This window comes from Chiloscyllium punctatum, chromosome 20, assembly GCF_047496795.1.
Source record: "Chiloscyllium punctatum isolate Juve2018m chromosome 20, sChiPun1.3, whole genome shotgun sequence".
Lineage (NCBI taxonomy): Eukaryota > Metazoa > Chordata > Chondrichthyes > Orectolobiformes > Hemiscylliidae > Chiloscyllium > Chiloscyllium punctatum.
In genome coordinates, this window is record NC_092758.1 from 19,100,456 (window position 1) to 19,125,593 (window position 25,138).

A 25,138-nucleotide genomic window follows, 5' to 3' on the forward strand; every position below is an offset into this window, starting at 1 on the left:
AAGGCGTTGGGGGCCAGGGAAACGGAAGTCTTGGAGGAGGTGGAGGGCGTGGGTGGTGTCTCGAACGTATGTGGGGAGTACCCACCCACAGCTTCCAACCTCATAGTCCAGGAACCCCGCACTGCCCGGTTCTACCTCCTTCCCAAGATCCACAAGCCTGACCACCCTGGCCGACCCATTGTCTCAGCATGCTCCTGCCCCACTGAACTCATCTCTACCTACCTTGACACTGTCCTATCCCCGCTAGTCCAGGAACTCCCCACATACGTTCGAGACACCACCCACGCCCTCCACCTCCTCCAAGACTTCTGTTTCCCTGGCCCCCAACGCCTTATCTTCACCATGGATATCCAATCCCTCTACACCTCCATTCGCCATGACCAGGGCCTCCAAGCCCTCCATTTTTTCCTCTCCAGACGTCCCCAACAGTACCCTTCCACTGACACACTCATTCGTTTGGCCGAACTGGTCCTCACCCTTAACAATTTCTCCTTTGAATCCTCCCACATCCTCCAGACCAAAGGCATAGCCATGGGCACACGTTTGGGCCCCAGCTATGCCTGTCTCTTTGTTGGCTATGTAGAACAGTTGATCTTCCGTAATTACACCGGCACCACTCCCCACCTCTTCCTCCGCAACATTGATGACTGCATTGGCGCCACCTCGTGCTCCCGCGAGGAGGTTGAGCAATTCATCAACTTCACCAACACATTCCACCCTGACCTTAAATTTACCTGGACTATCTCTGACACCTCGCTCCCCTTCCTGGACCTCTCCATCTCCATTAGTGACGACCGACTTGACACTGACATTTTTTACAAACCCACTGACTCCCACAGCTACCTGGATTACACCTCGTCCCACCCTATCTCTTGCAAAAATGCCATCCCGTATTCCAATTCCTCCACCTCCGCCGTATCTGCTCCCAGGAGGACCAGTTCCAGCATAGGACACACCAGATGGCCTCCTTCTTTAGAGACCGCAATTTCCCTTCCCACGTGGTTAAAGATGCCCTCCAACGCATCTCGTCCACATCCCGCACCTCCGCCCTCAGACCCCACCCCTCCAACCGTAACAAGGACAGAACACCCCTGGTGCTCACCTTCCACCCTAAAAACCTTCGCATCAACCGAATCATCCACCGACATTTCCGCCACCTCCAAAAAGACCCCACCACCAGGGATATATTTCCCTCCCCACGCCTTTCCGCCTTCCGCAAAGACCGTTCCCTCCGTGACTACCTGGTCAGGTCCACACCCCCCTATGACCCACCCTCCCATTCTGGCACTTTCCCCTGCCACCGCAGGAACTGTAAAACCTGTGCCCACACCTCCTCCCTCACCTCTATCCAAGGCCCTAAAGGAGCCTTCCACATCCATCAAAGTTTCACCTGCACATCCACCAATATCATTTATTGTATCCGTTGCTCCCGATGTGGTCTCCTCTACATTGGGGAGACTGGGCGCCTCCTAGCAGAGCGCTTTAGGGAACATCTCCGAGACACCCGCACCAATAAACCAAACCGCCCCGTGGCCCAACATTTCAACTCCCCCTCCCACTCTGCCGAGGACATGGAGGTCCTGGGCCTCCTTCACCGCCGCTCCCTCACCACCAGACGCCTGGAGGGAGAACGCCTCATCTTCCGCCTCGGAACACTTCAACCCCAGGGCATCAATGTGGACTTCAACAGCTTCCTCATTTCCCCTTCCCCCACCTCATCCTAGTTTCTAGCTTCCTTGACTTGTCTCCTTGACTTGTCCTACCTGCCTATCTTCTTTTCCACCTATCCACTCCACCCTCTCCTCCTTGATCTATCACCTTCATCTCCTCCCCCACTCACCCATTGTACTCTATGCTACTTTCTCCCCACCCCCACCCTCCTCTAGCTTATCTCTCCATGCTTCAGGCCCACTGCCTTTATTCCTGATGAAGGGCTTTTGCCCGAAACGTTGATTTCGCTGTTCGTTGGATGCTGCCTGAACTGCTGTGCTCTTCCAGCACCACTAATCCAGTATCTTCTCCCACCATGTCAAGTTACCATGACTGGGGCTGCATAATGACTGCTCCATTCCATTTGCTCGTCTTCTGGCCCAGTCATGGCCCTCAGCTGCTTTCATTATAATTGCTATGCATTTTGTTTTGAGCATATTAGTTCAAACAGTTAACTCTTGGTGATGGCTTTTTGCTATTCTCTTCCAGGATTTTGGTGGAGTTCTTTTTGATCCTTACCCAGCTGGGGTTTTGTTGTGTTTACTTTGTATTTCTGGCTGACAACATTAAGCAGGTATGATTTAATTTGTGAATTACTTTGGCAGCACTATTTAATAAATCGCTCCAGTTGGACACGAGATAGGAGCTAGTACTGTGATTAATTAAAGTACAAAGGCAGAGAAATAGAGTATTGCATACATGAATTCTCAGCTTCTCATAATACTGTATATGCTTACAGCAATACTGAAATGAAATGTGGAATATTGGCAAAGAGAAATAATTTTGGCAGCCTGTCAGAACTCTGCAGATGCAACCAACCCATTAATCTCCTATTCCTGTTCTTTTCCCATAGACTAATCTTTTATTCCTTTTGATCAATCCTTTACATTAAACTTTACTGAAAATTAATACTGATTCTGATTTTACCAAACTTTCAGGCAGTTCATTCCAGGTCCTAACAAGGTGCTGTAATGCTTCCCACACCTTCCTGTTTGCCAATCTATTTAATCATGTTTTTTGGTTCATTAGCTCAATCAAAAACATTTGTGATTCTTGACCACTATTGAATCTCCTCATGCAGCAGTCCTTCACTTGCAACAATCCTGTTGTTTTCACATCTTTCCGTGACCTGCTTACATATCTGTTCCTGAATCTCCCTCTGGCTATTCAGAGGCCGATAGCATAACCCCATCAAACCAATTGCACCTTTCTAATTCTTAAATTTTACCAATTTATGGCTTGGCTCGATGAACTTTGAGGTGTCCTCTCTTAGTGCAGCTGTGACATTTACTCTAATCAGTAATGCAACTCACCCACCCCTTTTATGTCCCTTTATCTCACCTGAAGATATTAAATTTACTCTGCAGTTTGAGAGGGAGAAGATAGAATCAGAGGTAATAATATTACCTTGAATAAAGGCAACTACAAAGGTACGATGGAGGAGCTGGGTAGAATTGACTGGGAGAGGAGCCAAGCAGGGAAGACAGTGGAACAGCAATGGTGAGAGTTTCTGGGAGTAATTCAGGAGACATAGCAAAGATTCATCCTGAGGAAAAAGAAGAATGGTATGGGGTTGATGAAGCAACCATAGCTGACTGGGGAAGTTAGGGATAGCATACAAGCAAAAGAGAAAGCACATGAGATGTCGAAGGGCAGTAGGAAACCAGAGGATTGGGAATCTTACAAAGACCAACAGAGATCCACAAAAAGAAGAAATAAGGAGGGAGAAGATTAAATATAAGTGTAAGCTTGCCAGTAATCTAAATGAAGACTAAGTCTCTTTAGATATCTAAAGGGCAAAAATAGACATTTGGCTGCTGGAAAATGATGTCAGGGGAAGAAGGAAATGGATGAGGAACTGAATAATTATTTTATGTTGATCTTCAAGGTGGAAGACGTGAAAAGTATCCCAAAAATTCAAGAGTGAGAGGGTAGAGCTGAGTATGTTGTCTGTTACCAAGGTGAAAGTGTTAGAAAAACTGAATGGCCTGAAGGTGGATAAATCGCCTGAACCAGATGGTCTGCACCTCAGAGTTCTCAGGGAGATAGCTGAAGAGATAATGGAGGCGTTAGTGATAATCTTTCAGGAATTGCTAGAATCAGGATGGGTCCCAGAGGACTGGAAAATCACTAACTTGACACCCCTGTCTAAAAAGGGAGTAAAGTAAAAGACCAAAAATTACAGATGGATTAGCCTAGCCTCTGTTGTGGGTAAGATCCTGGAATCCATTATGAAGGATAAGATTTATGAATTACTTGGAAGTGTTTGGTAAAATAGGGCAAAGTCAGCATGGTTTCATCAAGTGGGGAAGTCATGCCTGACAAATTTTTTAGAATTCTTTGAGAAAGTAATGAGCAGGTTAGACCAAGTAGAGCCAATGGATGTTATCTTCCTGGACATCAAGAACGCATTTGACAAGGTGCCGCACTGGAGGCTATGGAGTAAGATAAGGGCTTATGATATCAGAGGCAAGGTGCTAGCATGGATAGAAGCTTGGTTGTCCGGCAGAAAGCTAAGAGTGGGGATGAAAGGGTCCTTCTCAGGATGGCAGCTGTTGTTGGGACCACAACTTTTCACTTCATACACTAATGATCTAGATGAAGGAATTGAGGGCATTCTGGCCAAATTTGCACATGATACCAAGACAGATAGAGGGACAGGTAGCATTGAGGTGGTGGAGAGGCTGTAGAAGGATGTAGACCGGTTAGGAGAATGCATAAAGTAGTGGCAGATGGAGTACCATATGGGAAAGTATGAGGTCATGCACTTTGGTAGGAAGAATAGGGGCATGGGCTATTTTCTAAATGGAGAGGAAATTCAGAAGTCTGAAGTGCAAAGAGACTTGGGAGTTCTAGTCCAGGATTCTTTCAAGGTAAACTTGCAAGTTGAATCAGTAGTTAGGCAAGCAAATGCATTGTTAGCATTTGTTTTGAGAGCACTTGAATATAAAAGCAGGGATGTACTTCTGAGACTCTGGTCAGACTACGTATGGAGTATTCTGTGCAGTTTTGGGCCCCAGCTCTCAGGAAGGATGCACTGGCCTTAATGTGTTCAGAGGAGGTTGATGAGAATGGTCCCAGGAATGAATAGCTTAACATATGAGGAGCGTTTGAGAATTCTGGGTCTGTACTCAATGGAGTTTAGTAGGATGAGTGAGAATCTGATTAATTGAAACAAACAGAATATTTAATGGCCTGGACTGATGGTGGGAAGATGTTTCCATTGGTAGGAGAGACTGGGACCCAAGGGGACAGCCTGAGAGGAAAGAGAACACTTTTTAGAATGGAGGTAAGGAGAAACTTCTTCAGCCAGAGCATGGCAGATCTATGCAATTCGTTGCCACAGAAGGCTGTTATTGAATATATTGAGGTTATTGAGTATATATAAGACTGAGGTTCTTGAGGTTCAAGGGTTACTGGGACAAAACAGGAGAATGGGGTTGAGAAACTTATCAGCCATAATTGAATGGGGGAGCAGACTGGCCTAATATTTGCTCATAGGTCCTATGGCCTTAATGCACTGATGAACGAACATTGGTATTCATATCTGGAAGTATGTTTTGAATCCACAGTTCTCTTAAGCTTCACCTTTGTGCTAAGCTGGCAAACATGGTACAGGACATTCTGTTAATTTGTTTTTTTAGAGAAAAAGGGTATGGGGAGCTGGAGGAAGTAGGGAAATAAAATAATATTCATAGCTTAAAATTCTATAGTATTTAATGTTTTATTCACTCCTGTGGCAGTTTGTGGAATAGCTATGGTATTGCTTTGCAAAGTTTGTGAAATTGTTCCTTTTTTGAATCCGTTCGAAGTTTGAGCATAAAATCTTGCTAAAAATGCAAGAATTTGCCTATCGATATTTTCATCTTTGGTTAATCACCTGCAGCTTTAAAAATAAAATTTGGGCAATGGTGTAGAACCCAATAAATTTTACAATTAAGCAAGTTCTTGCAACCTCGTTGACAGTTTCTATAATGATATTATTTGCTAGTAAAAGGATATAAGAATAAGACATCTTTGTGTGCTGAGTGTGTTTTTAATTAAATATTTGATTTTTTGCACTTTTCACCTTTTTAAGGTTGTGGATGTCGCAAATGCTACAAATAATAACTGCAATCAAAACAACTCAACTTTGGAATCTGGTAGTATGGACAGCCGTCTCTACATGCTTAGTTTTCTGCCATTCATCATTCTGTTGGTATACATTCGCAACTTGAAATACCTGGCTCCCTTTTCTTTGCTCGCCAACCTAGCAATGTGTGTCAGCCTCGTTCTCATCTACTGGTACATTTTCACTGTGAGTAATCAATGCTATGAATTTTTTCCCACTTGTTTTTTTTTCTCTGGTATTCATTTCATAAAGTAGTCTTTCATTTTCTTGAGGCTGAAGGTAGTGTTTTGTCTGAAGTTTTTTTTGTAAATAAACCATTCGTTTGACCAAACTTTACTTGAAACTTTGTCCTGTAAAAGCCTGCCATGGCAGGGAAAGAGGATGCATTAGCCCAGTTGACTGGACTGCAAGTGTGCAGATTAGATTAATGTCCCCCTCTGACGTCTAAGCTCCCAGGAGGACCAGTTCCACCACAGAACACACCAGATGGCCTCCTTCTTTAGAGACCGCAATTTCCCTTCCCACGTGGTTAAAGATGGCCTCCAACGTATCTCATCCACATCCCGCAACTCCAACCGTAACAAGGACAGAACGCCCCTGGTGCTCACCTTCCACCCTACCAACTTTTGCATAAACCAAATCATCCACCAACATTTCCGCCACCTCCAAACTGACCCCACCACCAGGGATATATTTCCCTCCCCACCCCTTTCTGCCTTCCGCAAAGACCGTTCCCTCCGTGACTACCTACAACCCACCCTCCCGTCCTGGCACCTTCCCCTGCCACCGCAGGAATTGCAAAACCTGCGCCCACACCTCCTCCCTCCCCTCCATTGAAGGCCCTAAAGGAGCCTTCCACATCCATCAAAGTTTTACCTGCACATCCACTAATATCATTTATTGTATCTGTTGCTCCTGATGTGGTCTCCTCTACATTGGGGAGACTGGACGCCTCCTCGCAGAGCGCTTTAGGGAACATCTCTGGGACACCTGCACCAATCAACCACACCGCCCTGTGGCCCAACATTTCAACTCCCCCTCCCACTCTGCCGAGGACATGGAGGTCCTGGGCCACTTCACCACTGCTCCCTCACCACCAGACGCTTGGAGGTAGAACGCCTCATCATCCGCCTCAGAACACTTCAACCCCAGGGCATCAATGTGGAGTTCAACAGTTTCCTCGTTTCCCCTTCCCTCCCCTTCTCCCCCCCCCCCACCTCACCCCAGTTCCAAACTTCCAGCTCAGCACTGTCCCCATGACTTGTCCTACCTGCCTATCTTCTTTTCCACCTATCCACTCCACCCTCCTCCCTGACCTATCACCTTCATCCCCTCCCCCACTCACCTATTGTACTCTATGCTACTTTCTCCCCACCCCCACCCTCCTCTTATTTATCTCTCCACCCTTTAGGCACTCTGCCTGTATTCTGATGAAGGGCTTTTGCCCAAAACATCGATTTTACTGCTCCTCAGATGTTGCCTGAACTGAACATAGAACAATACAGCACAGAACAGGCCCTTCGGCCCACGATGTTGTGCCAAACGTCTAACCTAGATTAAGCACCCATCCATGTACCTATCCAAATGCCGCTTAAAGGTCGCCAATGATTCTGACTCTACCACTCCCATGGGCAGCGCATTCCATGCCCCCACCACTCTCTGGGTAAAGAACCCACCCCTGACATCTCCCCTGTACCTTCCACCATTCACCTTAAATTTATGTCCCCTTGTAACACTCTGTTGTACCCGGGGAAAAAATTTCTGACTGTCTACTCTATCTATTCCTCTGATCATCTTATAAACCTCTATCAAGTCACCCCTCATCCTTCGCCGTTCCAACGAGAAAAGGCCGAGAACTCTCAACCTGTCCTCATACGACCTACTCTCCATTCCAGGCAACAACCTGGTAAATCTTCTCTGCACCCTCTCCAAAGCTTCCACATCTTTCCTAAAGTGAGGCGACCAGAACTGCACACAGTACTTCAACTGTGGCCTAACCAAAGTCCTGTACAGCTGCAACATCACTTCACGACTCTTGAATTCAATCCCTCTGCTAATGAACGATAATACTCCATAGGCCTTCTTACAAACTCTATCCACCTGAGTGGCAACCTTCAAAGATCTATGTACATAGACCCCAAGATCCCTCTGTTCCTCCACCTGACTAAGAACCCTACCATTAACCCTGTATTCCGCATTCTTATTTGTTCTTCCAAAATGGACAACCTCACACTTGGCAGGGTTGAACTCCATCTGCCACTCCTCAGCCCAGCTCTGCATCACATCTAAGTCCCTCTGCAGCCGACAACAGCCCTCCTCACTGTCCACAACTCCACCTATCTTTGTATCATTTGCAAATTTACTGACCCACCCTTCGACTCCCTCATCTAAGTCATTAATAAAAATTACAAACAGCAGAGGACCCAGAACTGATCCCTGCGGAACTCCACTTGTAACTGGGCTCCAGGCTCAATATTTACCATCTACCACCACTCTCTGCCTTCGACCGGTTAGCCAGTTTTCGATCCAATTGGCCAAATTTCCCTCTATCCCATGCCTCCTGACTTTCCGCATAAGCCTACCATGGGGAACCTTATCAAATGCCTTACTAAAATCCATGTACACTACATCCACTGCTCTACCCTCATCCACATGCTTGGTCACCTCCTCGAAGAATTCAATAAGACTTGTAAGGCAAGACCTACCCTTCACAAATCCGTGCTGGCTGTCCCTAATCAAGCAGTGTCTTTCCAGATACTCGTAAATCCTATCCCTCAGTACCCTTTCCATTACTTTGCCTACCACAGAAGTAAGACTAACTGGCCTGTAATTCCCGGGATTATCCCTATTCCCTTTTTTGAACAGGGGCACAACATTCGCTACTCTCCAGTCCCCTGGTACCACCCCCGTTGCCAGTGAAGACGAGAAGATCATTGCCAATGGTACTGCAATTTCCTCTCTTGCTTCCCACATAATCCTAGGATATATCCCGTCAGGCCCGGGGGACTTGTCTATCCTCAAGTTGTTCAAAATGTCCAACACATCTTCCTTCCTAACAGGTATCTCTTCTAGCTTATCAGTCCGTTTCACACTCTCCTCTTCAACAATACGGTCCCTCTCGGTCGTAAATACTGAAGAGAAGTACTTGTTCAAGACCTCTCCTATCTCTTCCGACTCAATACACAGTCTCCCACTACTGTCCTTGATCGGACCTACCCTCGTTCTCGTCATTCTCAGGTTTCTCACATACGCATAGAATGCCTTGGGGTTATCCTTGATCCTATCCGCCAAGGATTTTTCATGCCCTCTCTTAGCTCTCCTAATCCCTTTCTTCAGGTCCCTTCTGGCTATCCTGTATTCCTCCACTGCTCTGTCTGAACCCTGTTTCCTCAACCTTATGTAAGCCTCCTTCTTCCTCTTTACTAGACATTCAACCTCCCTCGTCAACCAAGGCTCCCTCACACGACCATTTCTTTCCTGCCTGATCGGTACATACATATCAAGGACACGTCGTATCTGCTCCTTGAAAAAGTTCCACATTTCCACCACATCCTTCCCTGACAGCCTATGCTCCCAACGTATGCTCCTCAAATCCTGTCTTACAGCATCGTAATTTCCCTTCCCCCAATTGTAAAATCTTCCTTGTTGTGCGCACCTATCTCTCTCCATAACCAAGGTGAAAGTCACAGAATTGTGGTCACCATCACCAAAATGTTCACCCACTAACAAGCCCACCACTTGTCCCGGTTCATTACCGAGTACCAAATCCAATATGGCCTCCCCTCTGGTTAGACCCTCTACATACTGCGTTAGAAAAACTTCCTGGACACACTGCACAAACACCGCCCCATCCAATCTACTTGATCTAAAGAGCTTCCAATCAATATTTGGGAAGTTGAAGTCGCCCATGACTACGACCCTGTGGCTTCTGCACCTTTCCAAATTCTGTTTCCCAATCTGTTTCTCCACATCTCTGCTGCTATTGGGGGGGCCTATAATAAACACCCAACAAGGTGACTGCACCTTTCCTATTTCTGACTTCAGCCCATACTACCTCCAGAGGCAGATCCCCCTCAAACTTCCTTTCTGCACCCGTTATACCATTTCTAATTAGCAATGCCACCCCCCCCTCCTTTTTTACCACCCTCCCTATTCTTACTGAAACATCTGTAACCAGGAACCTCCAACAGCCATTCCTGTCCCTCATCTATCCATGTTTCCATGATGGCCACAACATCGTAGTCCCAGGTACCGATCCGCCTTAAGTTCACCCACCTTATTTCTGATACTCCTTGCGTTGAAGTATACGCACTTGAGCCCATCTCTGTGTCCGCAAGTATTCCCTGTCAGTGCTACCTTCTCCACAGCCTCTCTACAGTCTTGGGCATCCTGACACACAGCTAGCTTACTTGCTGGACTACATCCCTGTCCCCCTGCCAAATTAGTTTAAACCCCCCCCGAAGAGTGCTAGCAAACCTACCCCCCAGGATATTGGTGCCCTTCTGGTTCAGGTGCAACCCGTCCTCTTTATACAGGTCCCACCTTCCCCAGAATGCAGTCCAATTGTCCAAATATCTGAAGCCCTCCCTCCTACACTATCCTTGCAGCCACATGTTCAACTGCACTCTCTCCCTATTCTTTGCCTCTCTGTCACGTGGCACCGGCAACAACCCAGAGATGACGACTCTGTCTGTCCTAGCTTTTAGCTTCCAGCCTAACTCCTTGAGTTCTTGAATGACCTCCCCACCCCTCTTCCTACCTCTGTCGTTGGTGCCAATGTGTACCACGACTTCTGGCTGCACACCCTCCCCCTTAAGGATTCTGAAGACACGGTCCGAGACGTCTCGGACCCTAGCACCCGGGAGGCAACAAACCATCCGAGAGTCTCGCCCATGTCCACAGAACCGCCTGTCTGTCCCTCTAACGAGAGAGTCCCCTATAACTAGCGCTCTCCTCCTCTCCCCCTTTTCCTTCTGAGTCTCAGAGCCACAGACCCCTTCACTGCAGCTTACACCTGCAAGGCTGTCCCCCCCCCCCCAACAGTTTCCAAAGCTGCATACTTATTTTTTAGGGGAACGACCACAGGGGAACCCTGCACTGCCTGCTGCTTCCCCTTCCCACCTCTAACTGTTACCCAGCTACTTCTGTTCTCCGGCGTAACTATGCTGTGCTTTTCTAGCACCACTAATCCAAAATCTGGTTTCCAGCATCTGCAGTCATTGTTTTTACCACCTTAATGACAGTAGTGTGTGGTTTATCCTCCACTCTGGCCCTGCCTCCTTGCGTTATCCATAGTTTGCTTTTTTTTTTGAAAAGTGATTCGCTGTGGTTATGGTAGCAATTGCAGGGGAGCTGTCTCCAGACAAGTCAAGGAGGAGGACCCTACCCCAGCTTAGTTTGTCCTAGATTCAGATAAATCTTGACTGTTTTTGATATTTTCCATCTTAAAGCAGGTGCATGTATCCTGCTTTTGTAATATATGATGATTAATTGTTCATGGTCCTTGTGCACATTTCTTAGTAATGCAGCATTTTAAATTTCTTGAACCCGTTGACCTATTTTTGTCTTATTGCTAAATTTGCCCTTTTGGAACCATGAATGAGCACTGAGCATAACTTGTGCATCTGTAACTTAGCAGTTTTTGATTTTTAGAAAATTAAATATTCATCGGAAAATATCATAGAAAAGAATTAGTGTTGTATTCAGCTTTTTAAAAACAAATTATAACATGCACTTTGGATCACTTTTTTTTGGATTGGGGTGCTCAGTGAAGTCTATCCATAACTCTTGGACACCTTGTTTTAGAGAATTCACTTATCCACATTTTCAACTTTGGTCAATTACCTGTAGGTTTAAAATGAAATTTGGGGAATTGTGCACAATATGGACATCTTGTTTAGAGATTAAAGTTTGGACAAATGTTATTTCAAAGGTCAGCAGCTTCTTATATCATCACACATATTCAATGGTCAGGATGTCTTATTGTGGTTTGTGGGGCACTGACACCAGTACTAGGGCACATGAGTTCTATAGTGTTGGGACTCTTTACATTCCAACTGTGTTGGGATTGGTGTTCTTGTGTGTTGCATGACTGTGGAAGTAGAGAGCTTGTAAGAAGAATCAATTTTGGGCAACTATACTGTTATGGTCCCAGTTGCTGCTTTAACAAGGCAAGTTAGATTGCTGATAGATCATGTTTTGTTTATTACGCAAGGTGATCTTTCACTAAAGCACAAACACAATGCTACTGATTTGATTTTAACAACAACAGAAGTTCATTACGCAAAAGAAAATGATTAAAATAGAATATCTTTGAAAGATTTGAAAATGGACAATAAAAATACAATCCTATTTGTCTCGATACCATCCCATTACAGTACTCAAACATAATCACATTAAAAGATTTAACTTAACTTTGTTTCAATTCTTGGTCTTGAGAGCCTGTCATCTCTGTGATTAATTGCACAAATGCACTTCAACTTTCTTTAGCTAAAAGTAACCTCTCATCGTTCTAATCAAACACGTTGGGTCTGGAATGCTTAAACTAAAACCTTTACACTGAAGTAATCCATTTCCTAACTTTTCTGAATTGACTCCTTTCTCTCTGAGAAACCTTTTCATACATGTAATTTCAATCAGGACTTCAGTGAACTGAAACTAATGGTTTCTATCCTGTTGACCTCCCTGACCCAAAATAAATCTGTTCCTTGTAAACTGAGGAGTGTTAACTTGCTTTTGTGTTTATACTGTCCTTGCATAGAGCTCTCCCGATGCAAATAAATTCTCATTATCTCCAATATCTCTTAATTCCCCAAATAATGTATGATTTCTGCCTTGATTAATCTTAACAACTGAACATCCACAGTTGCCTAGAGTAGAGAACATTAAAGATTCACAGTCATAGCCGTAGATATGTACAGCACAGAAACAGACCCTTCAGTCTAACTCGTCCATGCTGACCAGATATCCTAACCTAATTTAGTCCCATTTGCCATCTCTCCCTAAACCTAGTCATGTACCCAACCAAATGCCTTTTAAATCTTGTAATTGTACCAGCCTCCACCACTTTCTCTGGTAGTTCATTCCATACACGCACCACCCTCTGCATGAAAAGGTTGCCTCATAGGTCCCTTTTAAAATTTTTCCCCTCTCACCCTAAACCAATGCCCTTTAGTTCCCACCCCAGCGAAAAGACCTTGTCTATTTACCCTATCCATGCCCCTTAAGATTTTATAAACCTCTGTAAGGTCACCCTATTCAGCCTCTTCCTGCAGCTCAAATCCTCCAACCCTGGCAACATCCTTGTAAATTCTTTCTGAACCCTTTCAAGTTTCACAACATCCTTCCGATAGGAAGGAGACCAGAACAGCACACAGTATTCCAAAAGTGGCCTAACCAATATCCTGTATAGCCGCAACATGATCTCCCAACTTCTGTACTCTATGCTCTGACCATTAAAGGGAATCAAACCCCTCGAGCGAAGATGATTTTCAGTCTCTATCCCAAATGGCCAATCTCTTCTCTCTCTGGCCTCTGTTTGACTCTCCAACATGGAGAAATATCCTCCCAGAGTGTTCCCTCTACCTTAATAATTTTATACATCTTATTGAATTCATCTCTTCTTCCCCTAAATTCAAAGAAATCCAGCTCCAGTTTACTCTATTTCTTTTTGGGGATGTCTCCTCTCAGAAATCAGGTTAGTGAATCTTCCATGCACTTTGTGAGGGTAGTATAATCTTCCTTTGAAAAGGAGAACAACCTGTACACTGTACTCCACACATATACAGGGTGTTGGTGAAACCATTTCCAAGACTACTTTACCTTTGTATTTCCATAAGACTTAGAAGCACAAATTAAGCCATTCAGCCAATCCGCTACTTAATCATGGCTGATGAGTTTCTCAAAACCATTCTTCTGCTTTCTCCCAATAACCCTTGGTCCCCTTGATACTCAACCTATCTATTTTAGTCACTTTTGTAATGAAGCGTAGCATATTTGTCTGCATTCCTATTTGCTCACTAACTGCATGGCAACTTCTGCTTCATGTAAAAGGGCAACCAAACCCCAATCAGCATTTTTTAAAAAAATAAATCTACTTTTCCATTTTCCATCTCACCCACTTTTTTAAAAAAAAACAATCACTTATCCTTCCTGGCAGCCCTCGCTTCTCTCCGCCCTCTCTCTTAGCCGTTTTGTGAAAAAACTTAGAGGGAAGGTGACCAAAATTCTATGCAATACACCAGGTGCGATCTCGCTAATGCCTTGTACAGTTGCAGCAGCACTTTATTCCTTAACAAAAATGCCAGAATTCCATTTCACTTGTTAGTTGCTATAGCTGCATTTCAGTTTTCTGCGATTTTGTGCATGACACACAAGTCTCTCTCTACTGAACCACTCTGAGGTTTCTCTCCATTTAGGTAATTTGTTTTTCTATCACTTATCAGGGTTAAATTATATCTGCCAAACTTTGGCCCATTCACCTAACAATCTGTAACCAATTCCAAATTAGTAAATCTCTTATTTCTTATATGGCCTGAAGTGTGCTCGCCCTTTTCTTTCTTCCATTTTCTCTATGAAATATGACCATTGTTATTCTGGAATTAAATTTGAACATTCTGGTTATGAATAGTCCAGCTGTGAGATGTAAAAACAGTAGTGCATTCACCCCACTGAGTCTGCTCTGCCGTTCAATGAGGTTATGGCTTTTGTAATAATCCTTAACTCCACTTTCCTGTCTTTTCCCCATAATCTTTGACCCCCTTACTGTTTAAATGAAAACAACCTTTCTGCATCTACCCTATCAAGACCCCCAAAAATCTGAGTGAGGTTGCCTCTCATTTTTCTAAATTCCAGTGCACACAGTCTCAACCTTTACTCCTAAAATATCTAGGATTAATATAATAAATCTTCTCTGGGCTGCCTCCAATGTCAGTATATCTATAGCGGGGGAGTATATTGTGAAAATTGGTACTTCAAAATGTCATCAAATACTATTGTCTTTCTTGCAGAGTGCAACATATACAAATGATTTACCACCTGTGGCTGGCTGGAAATCCTATGCAATGTTTTTTGGAACTGCCATATTTGCATTTGAAGGCATTGGTGTGGTGAGTGAAAATATTTATGTCACTGATCATATTGGCAGACTCTTGAAGAGCTGTTTAAATCTAACTTACACCTCACTCCTGATAATTGGAATTCCATTTATTAACATCTGCAGTGGAACCTGCCACAACAAAAAAAGACCTTTGCTTTATTTTTCACATTTTTATGTAGCTTTTCTGACATTCACAAAGCCTTTGTGTCTTTTAGATGAATACTGAAGGCCATTTCTACCATTTGCCTGAATTTGAAGAACTGCACTGGCAGAGTTCGCATTTAATGGCAATCCTTTCAAACCCTCAACATCCTGATGTGCTTTACAAGCATTGAAGGTGTTTTGAACTGTAGTCACTGTTGTAAGGTAGAAAATTCAATAGACAATTTGAACTTAACAAGGTCTGACCAAATAATGAGATAATGATTAGATAAAAGCCAAGTATTGCAGGTGCTGGAGATCTGAAACAAAAACGAAACGCTAAAGAAACTCAAAGTTCATGTTTCAGTTCTTCAGAATTTAGAATTTAAAAAAGTAATTTGAACTTAGAATGTTAATTTGTTCCCCTCTCTATAGATTCTGCCAGAGTTGCTGAGTTTCTCCTGCACCTCATTTTTATGATTGTCCATTTTAGTGATGCACTGAAATGTACTTTGTTTCATAAACAATTAAAATTATCCTTACTCTGTCCTTTGAGCCCTATCCTTAAATCAGTCTTTTTTTTATAATTGTGCTAAACTTCCACTGGACTTAAAAACCCAAAAAAGTTAAATTGTGTTCTGCAGCACCTGTTTTGAGTGATACAGGGTCTTTTCAGACTACATATTGTTTTGTATGCAGATCCAGTGAAAGTGCCTGATATCATTTTCGCATAAAGGTTATTGCATGCATATAAGTCTGCAAGCAAAAGAGCTCATTGTCTGCCAATGTAGCGACTCGTGTTGTAGTTTATGATAGTTATTATTCAGCAAAGTTGAATCTGAAATACAATGCATAAAAGAATTCCGTCCTCCCTAACAGCTGTTTAGTTGCTGGATAATTTCTTTTGGCTGCTGTTGCAATTCTTCATGCTTTGAGATTTTACACATTTTAAAAAGTTCACTTATCTTCAGGGAGTCAGTTGACTGGTGTAAGAAAAAAGTGAACAAGGAAATATGAGTATTGCCTATCCACTACCTTCTGGAAGTCTGAATAAAGTTCTTCTGGATATGGGGTAAGGGACAGATACTTTAATCGGCAGGATGTAGCCAGCAGTTTTTCAAATCTACTCTGGTTTCCAACTATTCACCATACTTTGATCCTTTAAATGGGTGAGAAAATATTCAAGTTTGCCATTGATGCAAACACATTACAAAATGGTGGAGGAAGCTGGTATTTAAAATTGGTAAATGGATTTTAGTTTGGGTGCCAATTTTGGACCTCTTAAAAGAGTACACCTTATTTTTAATATTGGTGGATTTGAGTTTCGGGGAAAATCACATTTATTTAATGTTTTGTAGATATTTCTGGAGTGGAGATTCCTTTACAAGAAACCATTGAATGTTCACTGTGGACTCAGACTTTTTAAAAACTGCTATAAGAAGGATATTATGACACTAGAAAGGATTTGAGCTATAGAGAGGGGCTGATTAGGCTGGGGCTATTTTCCCTGGAGCTTTGAAGGCTGAGGAGTGACCTTTTGTAGAGGTTTATAACATTATGAAGGTGTTTTCCCCAGAGTGGAGGAGTCCAAAATAGAGGACATGGATTTAGTATGAAAGATTTAAAAGTGACCTAAGGGGCAACCTTTTCCACACAGAGGATAAGTTGCCAGTGGTGGAGGCTGATAAAATTATAATATTTTAAAAGATATCTGGTTGGCACGAACAAGTTGGATTGAAGTGTCTGTTTCTGTGTTGTATATCTCTGATTCTATGACTGCTTAGAATTTCTTTACAGCTTGCTTCGCTGTGGATCCTGTTTGCTACTGGTTTTGAATATGACTGGCTTGGAAAGGTTTTTAGTTTATTTGGAAGAAAGCCTGCTAAAAATAAAATGAGTTAAAGGGAAGCTTGCCAGGAACCATCTGCCCAGTTAATTGTTCCCACTTTTGAAAAGAAACCTCTGTACCTCCAGTTTGTGGTGAAACCTGTTTGCTCTTATGAGAGATTACTTTAATGAAGAATACAGAATTCATAGGGGACTTGACAAGGTAAATGTGGGCAGTATATAGGACTGGTGGGCTTAGTCTCAGAGTAATGAGTCACATATTTAAGACAGATGAGGAGGAATTTCTTCTGTTCAGGAAGTAAATCTGTGGAATGCTTTAGCACAGACGGTCAAAGCTGTGTCCTTTCGTATTTCAAGGGGTCCAGATTTATAATTACTAAAGGAATTGGGGTTCTTGGATAAGGCTGGAAATTGGAGATGAGGTTCATCAGATAAGCCATGATTTCCTTTAATGGCAGAGCAGACTCAATGAGCTGAATGGCCTATTTCTAGCCTTGTGTTGTTCTTGTTCCTATGGATATTATTAGTTGGTGAATGGGACTGAAGTGAATCTATCAATGGATGATTTTAGTGGTACAGTTGATAATTGGTATTTGATCCATTTATTGACCTTGACCACTTGAAAGATCAATAAATTGCAGGGCCTAAGGCTAAGGTTCTGGTATTGACCTTTGCCACCATTTCTTGGTGAAAGTTCAGGATTTCTTTCCTCCTTTTTTGCCTCTTCCATTAAGACTTGCATTGCAGCATTGACAATCATGTTTGCTTTCTCTATCAGTAATCATGACTGACTCATCTACCACAATGTTCCAAATGATCTCAACAGTACCAACAGCCAGAAGGCACCTTCTGAAAAGGTTTAGGATGGTGTTCAGTAGTGCTAGATTAACCTTCCAAAGTGTGGGTCATGAGTTGACATCTTGGGGTCTTGAGCTGTGAGGTATCATTGGGCACTTTGGAGTTCTGCCTCTGTTTCACCTCATTTTATGGGTTGTCTGTCTTCTGCTAGGTATTACTGATTCTGAGCTCCCTAAAGATATGTGCAACTAAGAGCAACAACACTGACTACTCGCTGAAGTCATGAAAATGATTCAACTGCATGACTTTGGCATCTTGTCTGCATTGCAATCAATTGGCATAAGTTAATCAAGTACCATATCTGTGTCCATTCCCAGGTGATATCCAGTTTAACCTTCCAATGTTTCAAAGGAAGTTATGAATGAGCAATAAGTGTGAACCTCTCCAGTGATACCTTTGTTTTGTGAGAATGAATGAATAAAGATAAATATCTGATGTGGTTTAACTGTGTTTTGTTTAAGGTACTTCCACTAGAAAATAAGTTAGAGGATCCACAGAAATTTCCATTAATCCTATATTTGGGCATGGCAATTGTTACAACGCTATATTTAACACTAGGAGTCATGGGATACATTCGTTTTGGGAGTGAAATTGCAGGAAGCATCACACTCAATTTACCAGCCTGCTGGTAAGTTTGTTTCCTTAAAAAAAAGTTGTCAATCTTGTGTTCAGTGACTAACTTTTGACCACTACTTTCAGCATATAGCAAATCATGTTTTTAAGAGTGTTTTGAGAAGATTTGTAGCTCAAGTTGAGGTTCTGGATGTAAGTTTGCTCGTTGAGCTGGAAGGTTCGTGACAGTTAACTCAGTTACTTTAAATTACAAATGAACTTGCTTGTGGAAAGACCATTTCATAGCTAACACAAATAGGAAAACTATAGCAGTTATGAATTCAAGTTAACTGTTTTATTTGACATTTTAATATTGTTCTACTAGTTACAAGTTACATTATTAAGCTACAGAGTCTGGAAAACTCAAAGAATAAAGTGTAGTACAGCACAGGAACAAGCTCTTCAGCCAGTCAAGACTGTGCTGACACATGATGCCATTAAACTGAAAACCAGTGGCTTCTGCGCTGACCATATCCCGCTGGTCCCTATCTATTCTTATATTTGTCAAGATGCCTCTTAAACATTGCCATTATATCTACTTCCACCACCTTCTCTGGCAGTGCATTCTAAGCCCTCTCTGTTTATTTTAAAAAAAACTGCCCCTATCATCTCTTTGTAAACTTACCATTTTTACCTTAAACATATAATCCCTAGTAATTGAAAATTGTATCCTAGAATAAAAGACTCTGACTATCCATTCTGCCCATGCTTCTCAAGATTTTAGTCATACAGCAGGGAATCAGATCCTTCAGGCCAACACGTCCATGCCGACCAGGCTTTCTAACCTGAATTCATCCCATTTGCCAAACCAGTCCTAGCAGTTCCTCACATCCCCTCTTGGTACTGGGGGAGAAAGCTGCTCTCAGCCCTAGGTCCCCTCCTGACTGGGCAAAATAGTGGCTTGCTCCTGGCCACTCCCTTTGCCTCCCTCACTCCCAGACCTTGCATCCCTCTATTCCGCCTAAAATCTAAGTGAGACTCCTATTGTACATTACTCTTCCATCAGGTTAAAATGGAGTAAGGGCAGAAAGTAACATTGAATATTTCAGTGCATGCTATGCTAGCATGAAGATGCATGTGGAAGGTTGTTACATGTTTGGAAGGGTGAGATAATGTGGAAACAGCAATATCTGTCACAAATGAAAAGGCGGATTGTCCTTGGTGTCTTTCTCTTGCATCTTAATGTTGAACTGGTTGCTGAATGGCGTGTACATGGGTGTAGGATGTGGTGGGGGGGCGGGGAAGAAAATAGAAAGTTTGAGATCAAATATGATAGCATATTTCAAATCACTCCAGCCTTAAATTGTGTGCAAAACTTTTCTTCTAGGTTGTACCAGTCTGTGAAGATTTTGTATTCTTTTGGAATCTTCATCACCTACGCTGTCCAGTTCTTCGTTGCAGCAGAGATAATTGTCCCAGTTTTTGTAGCCAAGGTCTCAGAACGCTGGGAGTTGTGGGTTAACTTAGCTGTTCGAACCGTTCTAGTAATAATTACCTGTAAGTAAATTTCTATTTTGTTGGAGGGCTAAGCTTCCAAAGCTGTTCTTTTCAGCTTCCGTTTTGTTACCGTGGATTAGGCAAACAGAAGCAGCCTTTGACGCTTCATTTCCATGCAACGCAAAGTATAGAGTTATATTCCGAGCACATTTTCAGGCAAGCGCTAGGATCACTAATCCAAAAGAACACTGTTTACAAAAGAGTAGAACACCATTGCAAGTAGTGGAAATATGAAATAAAATCACATTATTAGAAGTACTCAATAGTAGGCAGCTTTGGTGGAGAGAGAAAATAACAATGTTTCAGTTCTGAGGCTAGATTGTTGATGCAAAAAGTGTTCCTATAACGGATTTTAAACAAATGCAAAAGTAGGAAAATTGGACATGAGGGTTTGGAACAAAGCTAAGGTGTGTTAGCGTGGAAAATCGAGAGTGACTTAATGGCAAAAAGAATGATGGTGCAAGGTGAGTGAGGATAGTAATGAGGCAGGTTTACTTTTTGGATCTTGGATCATACAGTACAGAAGGAGACCATTTGACCCATCATGTCTGTACCAGCTCCAGAAAGAACTACCCAGTTAGTTCCATTCTTCAACCCTATCTCTCTAGCCCTCTGAATGTTTCGCTTGCAAATATATATCCAGCTCTCTTGAAACCTCCAGTGAAGTCCACCACCACCACTGTCCCAGGCAAATCCTAATGATGATGAAGTTTCTCCTCATCTCACTCATAGCTCACAATCTTGAAATTGTGACACCTCGTTAGTAACATACAAAGTGGAAATAGAGTATTATTCTTTACTCTGTCAAAATTGTTCATAATTTTGAGCACTTCAATAAGATCACCTTAACCTCTTCTCCGAGGAGAATAAGACTAATTTCTCTTTTTTTTTGCATCTAAAATCCCTTATTCCTGGTATCATTCTAGTAAATCTTCTTTTGAATGGTCTTCGAAATTAAGGTGCCCCAGAACTGAGCACAATACTCCAAATGTCTTCTGACCAATGATTTGGCCGAGTGTAGCATCACTTCCTTGCTTTTATACTGTCTCTATCTACAATACCAAGGATCTTTTAAGCGCCTTAACTACTTCAACCTGCCGAGCCACCTTCTGAGAATCATACGTGTGACCCTTCAGGTTGCTCTGCTCCTGTACGCCCCTCAAGATTGTATTGACTCTATTGAGTCTCCATTTTTCTTCTACCAAAATGCATTACCTCAATTCTTAAAATTGAAAGTAATCTACCAGGTGTCTATCCATTCGTCTAACTTATTAATGTCCCTCTGAAGACCGTATAGCTTAGTGTCATCTGCAAATTTAGAGACTTTGCCTTCAACACCCACCTCCAAATCATTTATGTAATTCAATATAAGCAAGGGTCCTAGCACTGATCCCATGCGATCACCACCTACAACTTGTCTCGAGTCTGAGAAATGTACATCTATGCCAATCTTCTATTTCCTATCTTTTAGCTAAATTCTAATGCATGCTGCCAAGGGCCCATTAATTCCAAACATTTCTAATTTGCTAACCAACCTGCCATGTGGCACCATTTCAAAAGAAGGATTTTGAACAAGGCATAAATGGGGATAGCAGAATCCTTACTGATATCTGTTTCCTGATACAGTAAGAACCGTAGTCATGATCTGAATTTGTTGAACTCGAGTGTGCTGAGGTACTAGTGCTAATTTGGGATTTTGGTGCAGAGGGGCAAGAAGATATGGCTTTTGCACTTTTTTTCCCAGCCTCCAGCTAATGACAGTTTAAAGCTTTATTTGGTGAGCACTTAGATGGTAGTTGATAATTTTTTTAAAGATGCTGGAATACATCAACAGTTTCTCTAGTGCTTCCTACTTTTATTTCAGACCTCCATCTGCAATTCAGGTTATGGGTGAGGTTTGTTAAAGATATTTCCTTTAAATGTGGGCAGTAATTATAACTGTACTAGGGAGGTACAAGTATTTAATTTAATCTATAGATTATCAAGTTGAAATATCGCCTTGTAAAACTTTGAGTAACAACTGAATAATGCTTCTGAAATCTAATTAAGCAAGCACCAAAAGGATGGCAGGGTTAGCGATGTGTTGCAGTTATAGCAGTAGAAGCTGGGGGATATCAATGTGATCCACAGCAACAGCATCTGCCTTAAATGCCTGAAGCGTGAGGAGTGTTGCTCCGAGTTGATGTACGGGAGTCAGTTTCGAGCATTCTCATGCACTAGGGAGGCAATCATAACTTTGGGGTTGGTACTTCAGATTTGGCCCATCGTCAGGGCCTTGGGGACTGAGGCAGATACAGAAATCCAGAAGGTAAAAGTGCAGGAGTTTCAGGCCTTACAATTATCTACTATGATCAAAGTTCTTGCAACTTATGTTAACGTGAGCAGGACTGGATGGAGGATAAGCAAATTGTTTGTAGCATTGTGATGTGGAAGTCATTCAAATGACTGCAAAGGAATGTAATTATAGTAGGCACCAGCTTAGTTAGGTAAATACTGTTTAATCAGCTGGAAGCATGAGTCCTAGTGGCTATGTTGTCTGCCAAGACTGTATCCTTGGGGCTGGAGAGGAGCTTGGAGTGTAGAGAAACAGTGAGGTTGTGGTCCATGTGGGTGATGACAGCACAGGTAAGGCAAAGAATAGAGATTCTGATAAGGAAATATGAGTAACCACAGGCCAGATATAAAATCAGAAATGTAGAAGTAAAAATCTCTGGATTGCTAACTGAACTGCAAATAAATTGTTGTAGGATAGGTATTTTTGACACAATTTAATGTTTAGCTCAAAAATTGGACACTGAGAAGGAGGTTTCACTGTGTGAATCACTGGGACCAGTATTGGCTGCCCTGTTAAGATAACCTTCCCCTGACCTGTTCTACGGTCAGTGTACTAGCAAATCATAATTGGGCTGTAGAGAGGAATTTTAAACTAAGGAGTGGAACTTAGGAGAGGAACTTCATAAGGACAGATTTGGAAAATTAGGAAAGAACAAGCCACAAGTGTAGGATAGCAATGCAGGAAGTCATAACCAGATTGTAACAGGAAAGACTGTATGAACAGGTTGTGCATAATCATTGCATTAATCAATATATGACCATGCCAAGAGGGAATTGTGTGGAAAATTCTGCACTTTCAAAGTTTACAAAACACCCTGACTTCCAAATAAGCGCAATAAATATGAGCAAATGGGATAGAATGCAGATGTACTGGTGCATGTGTTTTTGCATACGTACTGTTTTCAGGATGACAGTAGATGTTCATGTATAGTTTTGGGTGGGTATTTAAGGAGAAAAAAAACAAAAGCATTGATGTTCCTTACCAAAATGACACAAACATTAATTAAATTACAAAGAGACATTTCCACAAATGGGGGCTGTAATGCTGATTTATGGGGACGAGTCTGCGGTTGGGCACTGTGCAGGAAGACATGATCTAGACTTTCTGGAATGACGTTAGGCAATGCTTCTTGACATGCAGGGTGTTTAGAAGTTTGGAATTCAATAGTCAATAATTAGTGCCACATGACATTTTGTGAATTAATTGTTAAAAATCTTTATGGTTTACTGTTAATGTTGGTTTGAGAGAGCTCAAATGAAATGCCTTGGGATGTTTTGCTACATCAAAGGCACTACCTGGCCCCATGTTGTTAAATCATTAGCTAGAATTTCTCTTGTGTGGAAGTTTGTATGCAAAGTTGAACAAGTACTTCTTTCAAATACTTTGGTTCGATGGTAGTTGATAGGAAATCTGAATTATTCTCAGTACGCATTCAACTTTTATAAGCATCGGTTGGATACTCTTAATCCCAGCTGTAATGCTATAGATTTTGGCTATCATTGTCATTCTTAGTTGATTAATTCGTACAATATCTTGCCAAGTACGCTATAGTGAACCGTTAAAGACCTAGAAAACAATTAACGGTCCACCAGATATGTCTGGCACATCACTACAGTTACGATGTTGATGGGGCTCAGCATTACACGCAACTTGAAGGCTTTAAAAATCTGCCCTGACTAATTAGGGAGGTTGGGAATCCATAAACAAAATATTCGACCTCCGGTTTTCAGGCATATCTGCATTGCTGACAAGACGGTCCTTGTAACTATTGGTATAAGTTTTTAGGGGTTTTTTTCCATTTTTTTTATTTTTCTTATTTCACTTGTGGAACAAAAGAGACACTGTCTGGGCTAGCATTTTATTGCCCATCCCTATTTGCATTTGAAGGTTGTGATCTGCCTTCTGTAATCGCTGCTTTAATCAGTTGGTGTGTGTTGGGAGGGTTCGGGGTGGGGTGAGAATAAATTAGCCAAAAAGAGTATGCCATCAAAATATGGCATTCGATAAAGTAGAGATGTAATGTGTTGATCTTGTTAATAAGATATACTTGGTCTGTCCCTCTGCCTGAAAAGACAGCAGTTTTCGTACACTTTTGTGAAATGTTTCATCAGGTTGTAATGAAGTTGAATAAAGAACCCCGAAGAGGGATTAAGATTTGATGCAGAATTTATTGTGCAGAGGGAATTAGTACATTCCTCATACCTAGTCTAAATTGCTTTTCCTACTTAAGATGTCTCTGCATACTCTTTCAAAATGTAAATGTACAGTCCCAACTGTGTTGCTGTCTTTAGAGGTTTTGCTTGGTAAATGTTGGTATATATTTTGTATATTTAAGAAACCAAGCAAATAAGGTCCATTTTTAGCTAACGTCAACTTGAAAACTTATAATGTGGTCTCAACCTATTACAAAATAAAATGGATAGCCTGCATTTAGTCTTCATTTGTAAAATGAAAGCTCTCATTAATTAGTTGAAATTGTTATTTATCTCTTTATTGTTTGGATGTGCTACCTCACGTCATAGATTAGGGACATATCTCATTATCAATTTGGTGTATGTGGCAGTGTTCAAGATATATAGGGCAGCAGGTGAATTTTCCCCAGTAAGCAGCACACCCCAAAAACCAAAACCATGGAAAATTGATGAGTGGTGTTAAGAAGATGTATGATGCTTTGGTTCTTATTAACAGGGGGATTAGGTTTAAGAGAGGCAAGGCTTTGCTACAGCTCTATAAAACTCTGGTTAGACCACACTTGGAATATTGTGTCCAGTTCTGGTTGGCTCTTTATAGGAAGGATGTAGATACTTTATAGAGGGTGCAGAGGTGATTTACTAGGATGCTGCCTGGATTGGAGCGCTTGTCTTCTGAAGAGAGGTTGAGGGAGCTGGGGATTTTCACACTGGAGAGAAGAAGGAAGGAGGTGACTTGA

At 42.2% G+C, this 25,138-nt stretch overlaps 1 protein-coding gene across 4 annotated transcripts in view; it reads left to right on the forward strand.

Annotated features, from left to right (window-relative positions):
- The window catches only part of slc36a1 (solute carrier family 36 member 1), a 76,033-nt gene that overhangs the window by 19,808 nt on the left and 31,087 nt on the right, over nucleotides 1-25,138 (forward strand). For 3 of the 4 annotated variants that reach the window (XM_072590453.1, XM_072590455.1, XM_072590454.1), the window contains exons 6-10: nucleotides 2,200-2,284; nucleotides 5,789-6,007; nucleotides 14,830-14,928; nucleotides 18,227-18,393; nucleotides 19,705-19,874. In XM_072590453.1, coding sequence (XP_072446554.1) covers nucleotides 2,200-2,284; nucleotides 5,789-6,007; nucleotides 14,830-14,928; nucleotides 18,227-18,393; nucleotides 19,705-19,874 — 740 coding nt within the window. The remainder of the gene's footprint in view (nucleotides 1-2,199; nucleotides 2,285-5,788; nucleotides 6,008-14,829; nucleotides 14,929-18,226; nucleotides 18,394-19,704; nucleotides 19,875-25,138) is intronic. The other variant, XM_072590456.1, reaches the window with a different exon arrangement.